Source organism: Halichoeres trimaculatus, unplaced genomic scaffold (genome assembly GCF_033239565.1).
Source record: "Halichoeres trimaculatus isolate MK-OKI-2021-1 unplaced genomic scaffold, fHalTri1.1 fHalTri1_scaffold_2, whole genome shotgun sequence".
NCBI lineage: Eukaryota > Metazoa > Chordata > Actinopteri > Labriformes > Labridae > Halichoeres > Halichoeres trimaculatus.
Genome location: NW_027437180.1, coordinates 38,955,001 through 38,970,456, shown reverse-complemented (window position 1 = coordinate 38,970,456; position 15,456 = coordinate 38,955,001). Strand labels below are relative to the sequence as shown.

The window sequence follows — 15,456 nt, the reverse complement described above, 5'->3', positions numbered from 1 at the left end:
TTAATGAGAAATCAAAATTAACTCAGTAAATAACTTAGTACATAGAACTAACAAAAAAGAAAACAGAAAATTAAGAATAAAAATAGAAAAAAAATATATGAGAATATAAATATATCTATTTAGAATAAAGTTTTTCTTTGGGATTGAATTGTTTTTTTTCTTGTTGAAATAGTGATTGATGATTTTTTTTTATCGTTATAAAATTGAAAATACTTCCTTTTTTAAAGCTACACTGCTCTCTTTTACCGCATTTGCCCTTGAGATCGTGAGAAAAGGTTGTAAACAAAACTACACCGTGACAGTATCGCGAGACTTCCGAAGATACCCGAACCGTCGAAGGAGACAGCCCGAAAAGTCCCGAAGCGTGTCCACTCTCCATCGGCCCCCCTCCTTTTTCAACATGGCTGCTGTGTCTGCTCTCTCCAGTAACGCTGAGATTGGAGACTGACTCGGTTCCTGCCGCTCAGTGCCTCTGAACTTTTAGTCCACATCAACTTCGCTCGGATGCAAATCACGTTCGCCACTTTTTCGATTTCCCTGCTCTCATTTAGTGGAATAACCTTCACCAATCACTCCCTCCACTGGGCCTTTTACCCCAAAACAACCAACTGCCAGTCAACAACAGCCTCCAGTGCCATGGTTTGAGGAGCTGCTCTCAGGTTTCCTCTACATGAACAATGTGTGAAAACTGCGCCGAGCTGGTGGAGGTTTTAAATGAAAGTGAGTAAACAAGCTGTTTCATTTCTTCACAGCCAACTGGCTGCTTCATGTTAGCATCGCTGTCTCCTGTATGGGAGCATGTTAGCTCGGAGGCTAGCTGCTCAGAACTTTGTGTGTTGTCCTGCTTTAACGTCTTCTGACACTTTGTTGCTGTGAGACAGCTCAGGAAATCCATTCACTCCTGCAAACAGCTGACACTCGGGCTTCGTGTCGGACTTTGTCGTGTTGATATGAAGGCATATGCCGTTTTTATCCTCTACACTGGCAGTCTGTCTGCGACGAAGTTCATGTGTGATTCGTAGCTTCCGATTCGGGAAAAAAACTGACATGGTTTTTGGAAATGAGGTCCTGATCCAAAACTACAAGACCTAGACTTTTCAAATCTAGACTAGATGATTCAAGACAGTCTGAGCTCTTTTTAAAACTCACCTTGAGATTTGTGAAACCTTCAATCTGTTGATGATAGATCAATTTTACTGTTGTTTTTTTCCATGTCCAGACTAAGTCATAGTTCAAGACCTTACTATCCAGACCAGACTTCCTTTAATAGTCCACAGACTATCAGTATACTATACTATAACTATATATAGACTATAAGTAACTCTCACTTTCAGATCCATGAAGCCTCTGTTCTGTTTGTAAAACAACATAGATAGGGTCTTTTCAGTGCTTTACTTACATTGGCACCACATTAGACCTGGTCCTGATCTAGATCCACACTATCCAGACTTTCAGCCGGAGACTTGAATATTGTAGAGGGTCTAAAAGACTTTGGAGTTTGTGGAACTTTTATCCTAATAATGAAAATGCTCAGAAAAAAGCTAAGATGACTTTTCTTCTGTGTTTGTAGACCTGATGGGACCAGGTCCCGAGTCAAGAACCACAGTTTCTAGACTTGTGGAAGTAAGACCAATCCAGAAAGACTACAGACACTTTTTTTTTTGAGAACCTCTATTTTTGAAATAGCAGGACAAGTTTGATTTCACTCCAGTTTTCCAGGCCACGTTCAAGCAGGTCCTGATCCAGTATCACAGTAGATCATGTTATAAATAAATATCAAGAAAGGCTTATTCAAATGCGTTTCTTGGATCGGGTTCTGGATGTCCACACGTCACTATCAGGCCTGCAAGATCAACACCTGATCGTTCTACTAAACAAACAGACTCTTGTCAACACATTTCCAGACATGAGGCACTTTCTGTATATTTCGCTGTTTTTTGTCCCGTCTTAACAACGATGATTGACAATGTCCAGACCTGTAAGATCCAGACCCTATGACTTTAGTTCACAGACTTATTAAAACACAGTTACTGCTTCATTTCACTTTCTTTTTATTTGTAAAACAACCAAGAATGCTTCTTGCTTCAGGGCCACATCAGACCACATCTGTTCCCAAATCCATAATATCTAGACTTGTAAAATCAAGACTAGATGATTTTACAGAGGCTACAGACTTTCAGATTTGTGAAACTTTTACGTTATTCTAAAATTGTTTAAAAACATTAAAATTGAACTGCTTATTGTTTTCAGACCAGATTGGATCAGGTCCTGATCCAGAACCATAATATCTCATGATATGTTAACCAGACAGTCTCAAAACTTACTTCGACACATTTGCAGATTTGAGAAACTATCACTTGTTTTTGTAAAACTGTATGTAGGGTTTTTATTTCTGGACCTGGTACAATGCGGTCTTGCAGTAAAGAGTTTCTGAATTTTCCCTTCCTTGATAATTTTACAACAATAATTCAAGCTTCAAATATCTGAAATAGTGTTTCAAGACTCCTTTTCTGTCTTTTTAACAGTTAATTATTACTGTTGATCCCACAAGACTCTCCCTGTAACGGCTACATGGGAAGCTGTGAATCACATACTAACTTCAGCGCCGTGCTCAGTTTGGGCCTACCTGTCAAACACTCCTCACAGGAGCTAGCTCGAAGCTAGCTCATAAATTGAGCCTAAATCTCGCTGCTTCTTTCGGCGGGGTGTGTGACATTTCAGCCACGACTCGAGGGACATCAGCGCTGTTGAACACGATGTGAAGGAGCGATGTGAATGGATGCAGCTGTTGCTGAAAGGCAGCTTTAACGGGGGGTTGGAAGTTAGCGAAGTTAGCTGGTGAAGCTAACGAGCAGGCTGACTTTGTTTGATGTGTTTGTCAGGTCAGTCTGCTCGCTGTCCACTGCGCTGTCCCTGCCCATTGTTTAACGGAATGTCACATTATCGAGTCCAAACGGCCCGATACGTGTTAATGACCCACACTGGGTGAATGAAGCTGTCACAGACTGGGTTATATCTGTGTGTGTTTGCGAAAATCTGTCAAAGCTAATCGAAGCTAGCGGCGATGAGCGAGGCTGGAAATTTAATGGCTGCAACGAGGCGCATATTTAGTCTCGTAGCTCATCCATCACACTCACTGGGTTGTTTCATATTTTACCCAATTCATATTTTCTAAAAGGCTTTTTATTTATTCCTGATATCAGCTGTCACGGCGCATTTTACTGAGTGCTTTAGCTAACAACAGACGCCTGTGAAACTAACCGTTAAACAGAAACACTGACGTGACTTGATGTGACCACCTGTCTGATATTATAACGGTCCTAACCTGACACCTTCCCACCTGAATTCACTTTTATAGCAGTTTCTTCTGGATCAGACCACAAACATCAATGAGCCCCATCCACTGTTGCCATCTCTGTTTCAAAACCAGCTTGAAGGCTAACCAAAATTAGCCTGACAGCTACTTAAACCACCTAATCGACACTAAACAAAGAGTAATTGGAAAAATAAAAATGCAGAACAGAAGGTAAATGTATGGTTTTCCATCAGAGTATGTCATCATTTTCTAATAAAATGCAATTTCTATAAACACCACATATGGTGTGTAAACAAGCACAATTCCCCCCAATACATTTGATCAGAATACATCCCACTCTGCTTTATGTACCCCAAATCTTTGTTGGGATATTTAAATCTTCCTATGCTAACAGAAGTGAAACTTTTTTAGTTATTTTTTCAAGTTATATGTTGGACTGTAATGCCTCTATTCAGAGAGGACAGGCCAGTGATCAGAGCAGGAAACAGGTAAACTCAGGGTGACAACCAGGTAAAGTCCAGCTCCAGGTAAAGTCCAGCTGTAGGTAAAGTCCAGCTCCAGGTAAAGTCCCGCTGTAGGTAAAGTCCAGCTCCAGGTAAAGTCCAGCTGTAGGTAAAATCTAGCTATAGGTAAAATCCAGCAGCAGGTAAAATCCAGCTCCAGGTACAGTCCAGCTCCAGGTAAAATCCACTTCCAGGTAAAATCCACTTCCAGGAAAAGTCAAGCTCAAGGTTAAGTCCAGTTCCAGTTTAAAATCCAGCTCCAGATAAAATCCAGCTCCAGGTGAAGTCAAGCTCCAGGTAAAATCCAGCTCCAGGTAAAAACCAGCTCCAGGTAAAATCCAGCTCCAGGTAAAATCCAGCTCCAGGTAAAGTCAAGCTCCAGGTAAAGTCCAGTTCCAGGTTAAGTCCAGTTCCAGGTTAAAATCCAGCTCCAGATAAAATCCAGCTCCAGATAAAATCCAGCTCCAGGTAAAGTCAAGCTCCAGATAAAATCCAGCTCCAGATAAAATCCAGCTCCAGATAAAATCTAGCTCCAGGTAAAATCCAGCTCCAGGTAAAGTCCAGCTCCAGGTAAAGTCCAGCTCCAGGTTAAGTCCAGCTCCAGGTAAAGTCCAGTTCCAGGTTAAAATCCAGCTCCAGGTAAAGTCAAGCTCCAGGTAAAATCCAGCTCCAGGTAAAGTCCAGCTCCAGATAAAATCCAGCTCCAGGTAAAAACCAGCTCCAGGTAAAGTCCAGCTCCAGGTAAAGTCTAGCTCCAGGTAAAGTCCAGTTCCAGGTTAAAATCCAGCTCCAGGTAAAATCCAGCTCCAGATAAAGTCCAGCTCCAGATAAAGTCCAGCTCCAAATCAAACCAGCAAATGTAGAAAGTCGTTTTTAGTGTTGAAAAGTTTGTCCCCTTTGTCCCGGCCTCACTGCAGCGTGGACCAAACTCTGCATTTAAAGCGGCCACTGTGCTCTGAATAGAGGTTCACCTTTGTGTTTGCAGCCTGTTGTGTGTCATGAAGTGTATGTCCAGCACCTGACTGTGAACTCAGAGAAGAAGCTGCTGAATAAACCCTCCTCTGTAGACACTTCACAGCTACCTCTCAATAATCCTGATCTGAACACAGTGACACATCACTCATTTCAGATTAGGTTTAGATTATTGTGTACCACAGGGAGCAGCGCACGGCTGCATGTGACCTGCTATGATTTCACATGAGCTCAGAGGGCAGCAGATGTAAAGAGGGACTGTGTCCGGCTGTAGTGATGCTCTGCAGTAAGAGGAAACAGAGGGCTGAGAGAGCGCGGAGGAAATGTTCAAGCAGACGCCGTAAACTTTTAACTTCAGTGAGATCTGGAGGTGAGATTGTTCTTGGTATCCTAACAGTAGTTCTGACGTGATCGTCCGCTCTTTAATTCCTCTTTGAAGTTATCCAGCTGCTTCTTTGAGTCTGCAACAAATGAAGGAGGTTGATGTTTGAGTCTCTAAAGGTTCAAATCAGATTCGGTATCAGACAATCAGGAAAACTCTTAAAGTCAGAGTCTGTCGCTGAGGGGGAGGATCCACTGCAAGCTCAGCAAATATAATGTTGACACTGTGAAGTAATACACCATCGCACTGTCTGGCTCCAGAAATCACTACGGCTGTGGTTGACTAATGTCACTTTTCAGCATCAATACTGATCATTCAAGAGCAGCTTGACTGAAGGTGTACTGAATGCAGACCTCTTGTTGTTGTTGCTGTTTGATAAAATAAACTAGTCTATGAAGAAAGAGCAGATGCCAAACAGAAATGCTGAACTTGAATTATTATTATTATTATGATTATGATTATTATTATATTAACCATGAGATATTTGTCCCAGTGAAATTCTGCAATGAGAGACTTGTGGGTTTTTGTCCAGCTGTCAGTAGTTATTGATCAAGAAACAATACAAGCTCAATATTTGGGCTAAAAACTGTAAAAAATAAGCTGAAACAAAGTGATTTATTTTCCTCTTTCTCCATCAGTCATGATGATGTATCAGTTTATTATTACTCTGCATTTGATCACTCTGAGTAGAATTCCTGTATTGCTTTAGTATCTTTATCATGGCCCTGTGTAAACATCACACTGTGGGTTGGATGGTAGCGCATCACATCTTCCATATATGGTATTGTTTCCTGTCTTATAGAGCGTTATCATAACTAAATGTGTGACATCAAACTGCATAGCATCCAGTGAAATCCTATCTTTGTGCAGAGTATCATCCCGTCACACAGTGTTGGACAGTATCTCATCGTATTTCATCTTTCCACAGAAACTCTGTCACAGTCATTAGATTGTGTCTTATAACTGCTGCAACCAGCAACAAAAACTGATCGTCAACTATTTCATCTGTATCCAAACGATTGTTCAGCTTACCCTGAGGGTTCCTGTTCAGTGGTTTTTATTTTACTGTGAGCTTTCCATCCTCCAGAAACCAATCCTATCAATCCCAAACCCCTGCACTGCATGGAAACCTGCGATGAAGTCACCAACAACTCCTTAACTTTTCAGTATTCTGCAAACATTCTGGAATTTTGGTATTTTTCCAGAACTGTGGTAACATTCTAGAATACTGGTCACCTTCAGGAACTGTGATCACATTCTGTATCTCTGGTAACGTTCCAGGTCGTTGGACACATTCTGGAAGGTGGTCAGAATCCCAGGGTGCTGGTTGCAGTGAAGATGATGTTGCTGTGGTCTGTGTTAAGTTTACAGGTCAAAGTGATCCACTGCAGCTTTTCCAGAGCTCCTTCTGCTGCAGCTTTTCCAGAGCTCCTTCTGCTGCAGCTTTTCCAGAGCTCCTTCTGCTGCAGCTTTTCCAGAGCCCCTTCTGATGCAGCTTTTCCAGAGCTCCTTCTTCTGCCAGAGCTTTTTCCAGAGCTCCTTCTGCTGCAGCTTTTCCAGAGCTCCATCTGCTGCAACTTTTCCGGAGCTCTCTGTGCTGTAGCTTTTTCAAGAGCTCCTTCTGCTGCAGCTTTTTCCAGAGCTCCCTGTGCTGCAGCTTATCCAGAGCTCCCTCTGCTGCAGCTTATCCAGAGCCCCCTCTTCTGCAGCTTTTCCAGAGCTCCCTCTGCTGCAGCTTTTCCAGAGCTCCCTCTGCTGCAGCTTTTCCAGAGCTCCCTCTGCTGCAGCTTTTCCAGAGCTCCTTCTGCTAAAACTTTTTCCAGAGCTCCTTCTGCTGCAGCTTTTCCAGAGCTCCTTCTGCTGCGTGCAGCTCAGGTGACCAGAATCCAGGTTGTTGAAACCACCATCAGTTAGAAAAGGTCCTGAAACGAGAGTCAGGATCTGTGACTCAGGTCAGGATCTCTGTGACTCAGGTCAGGATCTCTGTGACTCAGGTCAAAGCTGCTGTCAGGATGTCTACGTCCTCATCCCACGAGGAATCCCTGAACCATTTGAAGCACATGCTAACTGTCCATCATGAACCAGGTCTTTGGAGCACTTAGAGACCGGGGACCTGAAGCCTCACTGGGTCTCTGTTTGCTGGATTGGTTCCTCTAATCTGTGGCCCATGAGGAAACAATGGGCATTATGCTGGGGCTGTAAAAGCCCTCTGTCCTCTGGGAAGACTTCCCTCTACATTTCCTGAATCCAGCTTCAGGGAAATGCTTCAATCCTGTACGCATGACCCGGTTCTGCTGATAAACCTTCTCATATGAGAGTCCGGTCAGAGCGAGGCCGTATCTGGAGTTTAAATCCAGATCAAACATTAGAAGACATGATGAAGGTGACGTGTACCAGTTCAGCCTCTGCTTGTTTCTCTTGTTGTATCAGAGAGCCGTTAACCGGTGTTGAAGGTGGGGGTCACTGCTTCTACGTTTTGACAGGAGGAAGCTGGATCAGGAAACTGGATCACAAAACTGGATCAGCAAGCTGGATCAGGACACTGGATCAGGAAGCTGGATCAGAAAACTGGATCAGGAAACTGGATCAGCAAGCTGGATCAGGAAACTGGATCAGGAAGCTGGATCAGAAAACTGAATCAGGAAGCTGGATCAGGAAACTGGATCAGGAAACTTGATCAGGAAGCCGGATCAGGAAACTGGATCAGGAAGCTGGATCAGAAAACTGGATCGGGCTGGTGGATCAGGAAGCTGGATCAGAAAACAGGATCAGGAAGCTGGATCCGGCTGCTGGATCAGGAAACTGGATCAGGAAGCTGGATCAGGAAACTGGACCAGGAAGCTGGATCAGGAAGCTGGATTTGGCTGCTGGATCAGGAAGCTGGATTTGGCTGCTGGATCAGGAAGCTGGATCAGGAAACTGGATCAGGAAGCTGGATCAGGAAACTGGACCAGGAAGCTGGATCAGGCAGCTGGATCAGGCAGCTGAGCAGCTGTTTGTCCATTCGTGGCTTCGCTGAAGCAGCCGCTCGTGTTTGTTGACCAAGCTGTGATGTCAGAGGACAGAGCTGGACCATGGTGTCATTTCATGTCTGTAAAAAACTGCAGAGCCTTCCAGTGTCCACTAGAGGCAGGCACCTGAAGCACCTGAAACCATGCTGTAGCTTCTGCTGCCCTGAAGCTCTACTACCTGGATGGAAACAGTCACAGATGTTGCCTGATGCTATGACAGGGTTTGTCGCCATGTGGAGCTAGAAAAGGAAGATGGAGTTGTGCTTAACACTCCAGAGACACCAGGAACCAGGACAGGTATGAGGACTGAAGGCTGCTGGAGCTAGCTCTGCTAATGTTAGCCACGCTCTGCAGCCCAAACCAACAGACCTGTGAAGATTCCCTGAATCTGTCTCTGAAAACACACTCTGCTAAAAATAGTTCAAGATCTTCAGGAGATCTTCACACCGTCACTAAAAGATCTCACTGGTTCATGACACAGTGGAGAGGGTGGGCCTTAATCACCAAGATCTACCCATAGCTCCACCCCCACAGGCCTGGCCAATCAGAGTGAAGGGGTCTGTGGAGCAGGGAGTCTTAAAGAGACAGCAGCGTAAACAAAGTGTTTCAGACAGAGGCTGAAGTAAGGCTCTAGAAAGCACCAGCAAGAGATTCTGGTGTTTTTGAGCTGTAAATCATGTGAAGAAACTACGGGGTCCCCAGAGGGTCAGAACACAGGAAAAGAGCTTAAACAAAGCATGCCACAAAACTTCAATATCTGCAAGTCCCAAAGGTAAAAACTTTAGGTAATATTGATCTTTTTGATTTGATCTGAGGACGCCTCCTCCTCTTCAGACGCTGACGACTTCCTCCAAAGCTGAAATCAACAACCTGAAAGTCGTTTTGTTTTAAAGTGTTTTGGTCCAGCCGTGGTTAAGGTAAGTTTTGGGTGGTATCTGCTCACGTCTGATAAATGAAGACACACTGACAGCTGAAACAAGCGGAAATGTTTGGTTTTCTGTGTAGGGGGTCGGGTTGAGTCTCTGGTGCTCCTCTCGGCCCTCACAGACGCTGAGTGTTGTTATGAAAGGCCGTGACGGGACAGCAGGGCGCCGTCAGCTGTGACAGCTCTTTCTTTAAGACTGGCGGCTCCATGTGCTCGGTCTGTGTGCGACCTCTGACCTCAGATCTGCTGCAGCAGCATGTGTCTGTGTGTTGGCTCTGTCAGGGGGGGCTCTGTCCTGTGTGTAGGCTCAGGACAAAACCAAAGTGTTCATCAGATCTCCAGTCCTCTAAGGAGCTCTGAGGAGGTCTCGCTGAGCAGAAGAGGAGCCGACCGGTTCAGGATCTGTTTTTGTGTGAACTGATGAGCGTGGAGCGGCTCACTTTGGTCTCTGCTGCTGGTTGAACCATGGCACAGTCTCACTGTCTTTCAGCTCTCACGTTTCAGTCCCAGCACGGTCTCTTTTCCTCACAGCTCGCTCAGAGCGCATCGCCTCCTCCTCAGTGTCCGTCTCAGTGAACCTCGTTTACCAGCTGTTTTTTTTTTTTGTTTGTGTTTTTTTATAGTTGTTTTTATTGAACATTTTGAACATTTTGTACAAAGCAGAGCATCAAAAATATATAAATAAGACAATTACATAAATAAAAATATGTGTACTATTATTAATATTAAGGGTCTTTTGGCCAAGCTAATAACAGCAAGCCAGATCGCAACCTTTGTGCCGAGGAGTAGTCCAAATAGTCCAAAAATGGGTCCCAGGTCTTACAAATTTTATAAGGTTTATCCTTCAACAAAGTGGAAGAAGCTTCTATTGGTATAACATAGGCCTGTCACGATAACAAATTTTGCAAGTTGATAATTTTTCAAAATATTATTGCCGATAAACGATATTATTGTCAATATTATTTAGATTTTTTTTTTTCCATTTTTTCATTGATGTAATTATGATAAATGGGATAATAAAGTGAGAACACCATATCAAAAGCAAGAAACTTTAATTTCTTAAGAGTATTTAACTGTAATTAAAAGGTCAGGATCTTTTAAATAAAATAAATTAAACAAAAAATATAATAAATTTAACAAACAATAAAAAGAAAAAAATACATGTCAATGAAAATAATGAATACTAATCAAAAACAATTAAACATAGACCCTGTCTCTAAAGAAAAAACTAAACTCCAAAAAAAACAACAATAAAAACTATAGCCTAAATCAAAGGGAGTTTATACAGTTCCTGAATTGTTTGTAACATGTACTTTTTCCCAGTCGATCCGTACTGTCTGTCAAACATTTTTAACATTTCTGGCTTTCAACCGCATTGAAGGGCTGCATTTCTTTGCCAATGTATCTGTCTTTGAGCGCCACCATTTGGCGCTTTTATTTCTATTTACTTTGCAGACCAAAAGCCTCAGTAAGAGCGGATTATCAAAGAACAAGGCTCCGCTGCACCTCCCTTTCTTCTTCTTCTTCTTCGTCGCCACTATTTTCAAACAAATGCAACATATCAGCTCGTTGGTGTTCATGAGCTCACACTTTGTTCATTCTGATAAAAAACTAAATATTCCCACACTGGGACTGTGGCAGGCGGCTTAAGAACCGTATCTCTGGTGCCATCACTCATATTAGTGTGTGTTTCCTCCTTACCCCTCAGGACGCTCGCTTCAGCTCTCTCCGTGTGTACGCACGAGCAGCCCCGTCTTCAACCCAAAGATCGCATTTTTGACAGATGCTCACTCCGCTATAAATCTGCTAAATCCGCTATAGAACCTATGCACCCCGATGTTAGGAAAGATAGATGTAGTGAGCCATCTTCTCATTCAGTCTCTTCTAACAGCCTGAATAAGAGAAGTATAGTTAAGATTGTATAAATCTTTTGAATTAGGAGATATCTTAATTCCTAAATAAGTGAATCTGGTCGGGGACCAACGAAAAGGCTGCGGGGCATCTGGAGAGATCCTATGTGAACTAGAAAGAGGCATGGCCTCACTTTTAGAGAAATTTATTTTATAACCTGAAAAGGAACCATATTGGGTGATTAATTTAACTAATTTTGGAATAGACCTGGTTGGCAAACTCAGAAAAATTAAGACATCATCAGCATAAAGAGATATCTTGTGTCGTTTACCAGCTGATTATTCTGGGGTCACATCTGAATCCTTCAAATGAACGCCCCCAGTCTGTCTGAGGGATTCAGGGCCTGCTGAGCCGTGTGCCGTGATCAGACACACACACACACACACACACACACACACACACACACACACACACACACACACACACACACACACACACACACACACACACACACACACACACACACACACACTGCCCCTGGGTCTGGGCTGTGACTGTTGGCTAACGCTCAGTGAGCGGGGGGTCTGTGAATCTGAGTCCTGATAAAACCAGATCCTGTTAGTCCTCAGATGTTTCTGGATGCTGTGTGACCTGGTTTCCTCTGCTCTCTCCTCAGTTTCGGATGCAGACAGCAGTGAAGGAGGCTTCCAGCTGAAGAAGGAACATGCCCTGCGAGTGCTCGGGTACATCAGCTCCTGGACTCAGAGGTCAGTGCTGCTGGGATCCAACATCTGAAGAGAAAGGGTTAAAACGGAAACAAAGAGATGAGTTTGTTTCCTGTCGCTCAGAGACACTCAGAGAAGTTTAGAGAAGTTTAAAGAAGTTTAGAGAAGCTCAGAGAAGTTAAGAGAATTTTAGAGAGACTCAGAGAAATTTAGAGAAAATCAGAGAAGTTTGGAGAAGTTTAGAGAAAATCAGAGAAGTTCAGAGAAGTTTAGAGAAGCTCAGAGAAGTTTAGAGAAGTTCAGAGAAGCTCAGAGAAGTTTAGAGAAACTCAGAGAAGTTTAGAGAAGTTTAGAGAAACTCAGATTGGTTAAAGAGAAGTTCAGAGAAGTTTAGAGTAGCTCAGAGAAGTTTAGAGTAGCTCAGAGAAGTTTAGAGAAGCTCAGAGAAGTTCAGAGAAGTTTAGAGTAGCTCAGAGAAGTTTAGAGAAGCTCAGAGAAGCTCAGAGAAGTTCAGAGAAGTTTAGAGAAGTTTGGAGAAGCTCAGAGAAGTTCGGAGAAGTGTGGAGAAGCTCAGAAAAGCTCAGAGAAGTTTAGAGAAAATCAGAGTAGCTCAGAGAAGCTCAGAGAAGTTTAGAGAAGTTTGGAGAAGCTCAGAGAAGCTCAGAATAGTTAAGAGAAGTTTAGAGAAACGCTCTAAGATGAGAAGCACTCGTCCCCTGCCAGCCTCACGTATCTGCTGACTCAGTGTTTTTGCTGTGAGCCAGAGGGCAGCTGTGTTCGGCTTCCTAGTCTTTATTCGTTGGGTCTATCTGAGGAGACCACAGTGATATCAAGACAGATCTTGTCTAGAAAGACCCAGAAATGAACGGTCCAGACGGGTTCTGGACCTCCTTAGTTTAGAAACTGTCCCAGTGACTCAGAACCAGAGAGAGTTTATAAAAAGACTTGATTCATCATTGGTAGTCCAGTACAAAGTTCCTCCTGGTCCTGGTTAACCCCTTGTCCTCCCTCTGCCTCGTCTCCAGACAATGTCTCTGCTGCTTCAAGGAGTACAAGCACCTGGAGGTCTTCAACCAGCTGGTCTACGCCCTCATCAACCTGGTCATCGCTCAGATCAGCAGCCTGAGAGACCGCCTCTGCAGAGTCCAGGACCACACCCACAAAGGGGGCACCTCTGGGACCGACAGACCTGAATGGCGAGGGAGCGAGGCTGCACCCAGGCCCCTCCCCCAGCCATCCTCGCCTGGGGAGGACGAACCCGTGAATGTAGAAAGAGACTCTGCAGAAGAGGATGGGGATGATCCTGACCTGAACCAGACTAAGACCCAGGGCCAGGGGGCCGGTCCGCCCTCTGAGGCCCAGATGGAAGCAGTGGGGCCTGGGGAGAGCAGCAGTGGCTCTGGGGGAGGTGGGGGGGCAGCCGGCAGCGAAGTTCAGGACCCGTTTAGCTCCTGGAGCACCGAGGAGAGGGAGAAGCTGCTGCTGTGTGCCGCCAAGATTTTCCAGATCCAGTTCCCGCTCTACACGGCCTACAAACACAACACACACCCCACCATAGAGGTGAGGACCCCCAGAGTCCAGCCCCTCTGATGGGGAGGTTTTACAGGGCTGGGTACAGGTCTCAGAGCCCTGATCCAGGTCGGTTTCCTTTAGTGTTGTTTTTGGCGACCTGTTTTAATTTTAGTTTTAGTCTAGTCTTTGTGTCAAACTACTATTTTAGTTTTTATTAGTTTTAGTCACATTTATACTCCTTTTAGTCAAGTCAAGCCTCAGTTGACTAAATGTCTGAGCATTTTAGTCTTATTGTAGTCAGAATATCCATGATTATTTTAGTCTAGTTTTAGTCAATGAAGATTGTACTTTAATCTCATCTCTTTTGAGCAATGCAATTCTACTTTAAGGATAAGTTCGGTTTATACAGCTTTTACATTGTTTATAGAATGAAGTAGAACAAAAATACTCACCCAGAAGGTTTTCCTGATCCAAGCAGTGCTTCGGGAGATATTTAGATCCAAAATCGTGCAGTGGACGTCCGTATAATGGGATCCATCGGGGCATAGACATCGCGCTCGTAAAACTGCATTAATCGTCCAAAAACTCGTGTTTTTCACCAATATTCCATCATGGTCCGCTCCGGGTTAGTCCTCTGCTGCAGTCTGTGTCACTCCAGACAGCACTGTGTGGCTGTAATTACCTCTGAACTGACGAAGACTTTGTTTACGTTTGACCCTCAAAGAAAGGAGTCAGCGCTCCAGAGAGTACTGCGCATTCGCAGTACAGAGGTTCAGAGGTCATTACAGCCACACAGCGCTGTCTGGAGTGACACAGACTGCAGCAGAGGACTAACCTGGAGCGGACCATGATGGAATATGGGCACAGAAGATGCTCTGATTTGAAACAGCCGCTAAACTGCGACCCAGGAAATGGCAATAATACAAGATAAAAGTGATACTAAATAACGCAATGACATTACGTCCCTTCTCGTTTTGATTAATGAAAATGAAGACGTATATTAGCAGAGTTTTCATTTTGTAAACCACATTTAGTCCTGTTTTTATTCGTTAACAATATTACATTATATATTTAATTATAGTTTTAGTCACATGACCACCATTCACGTCTCATCTCCTCCCGTTTCCGTCACGTGATAAAGGTTCGTTGACGTTGATATTTAGTCATAATTTTCATTGACTAAAGCAACACTAGTTTCCTTGATCCTGATCCTGATTGAGAGTAAAAGTAACGACGACAGTTTGTCTCTTTCAGAGGTCTAACTTTAACTCGTGCTGGGCGCTTTGAGAAAGAAAGAGGTTATCACGGTGTTTCTTTTGACACACGCAGCGCGAGGTGTCGCCAGGAGAGGAGCGCGTCTTCCTCCGTCAGCACAAACGGCGCCTTTTTGCTCCCTCCTGGTGTCATACATTGTACCTTGAGCCGGTCTCTCCTCGATCAGTCGTTTCTGGGATAAATAAGCCAGAAGATCATACGTCATAGGGACAGTCTGGCCTGAGCGGTCTAAAGTGGCCCTAAACCAAAGTAAGACCCAGGTGTAATGCAGCCTGACTTCCTCTGGCCTGGATCGGCTGTGTGACGGTGTTTGAAGTTAGAAATGTGCAGAAGAAGAGGGTTGGATTTCACTTTCCTTTCATTAAACGTTGTCTCATCAGGAAGGATCAACAACAAACCTCAGTCTCACCTCTGAAGTGTTAGACCTGTAGAAACTAGATCAGCCTCTGAGTCCATGTTCCTCTGATCGTCTGAAACTTCTCTCTCCTCTTTTCCAGGACATATCTGCTCACGAGAGCAACATCCTGGGCTCCTTCTGCGACATGAACGTAAGAAACCTCACCCCGAGCATCCAGATTCTCCCTGTTTCTGTTAGTCTGTCTGAAAACCATCAGGTCAGGTTGAGTCTGCTCAGAGCCCCGTCCAGGCCCCGCGGGGTCCGGAGGAGGAGGAGTAGGTGGAGGAGGAGGCGGGCTGTGCAGAGAAAGAGAAAAGGAGCATTTCTGTGGTCAGGGATCACACAGGCAGAAAGTTCTGGGTTTGAGAGCTGTGGTTCAGGTCCGTCAGTGTGTGGCCAACTATTGTCCACATCTCCAGCTCTCTGTGGACGTATTTCAGATCAGCGCCCACGTTTTTACAGCGTGTGCTGAGCCACAGAAAGTCTGGACTGTGCTCTCTGTGTCCTGAGATGGAAACTTCCAGGGATCACAGTCTGAAGTGTGAAACGGACTCATCAGAGCCGTGTGGTTCTAGATCCTCACCTGT

The 15,456-nt window shown here is 44.3% G+C and overlaps 1 protein-coding gene across 2 annotated transcripts in view; it reads left to right on the top strand.

Moving 5' to 3' along the window:
- Window positions 1-367: 367 nt before the first annotated feature.
- The window catches only part of usp34 (ubiquitin specific peptidase 34), a 59,034-nt gene continuing 43,945 nt past the window's right edge, over window positions 368-15,456 (top strand). For both annotated transcript variants that reach the window (XM_074684570.1, XM_074684563.1), the window contains exons 1-4: window positions 368-720; window positions 11,637-11,727; window positions 12,711-13,245; window positions 14,970-15,020. In XM_074684570.1, the coding sequence (XP_074540671.1) occupies window positions 678-720; window positions 11,637-11,727; window positions 12,711-13,245; window positions 14,970-15,020 (720 nt within the window). In that variant the 5' untranslated portion in view covers window positions 368-677. The remainder of the gene's footprint in view (window positions 721-11,636; window positions 11,728-12,710; window positions 13,246-14,969; window positions 15,021-15,456) is intronic.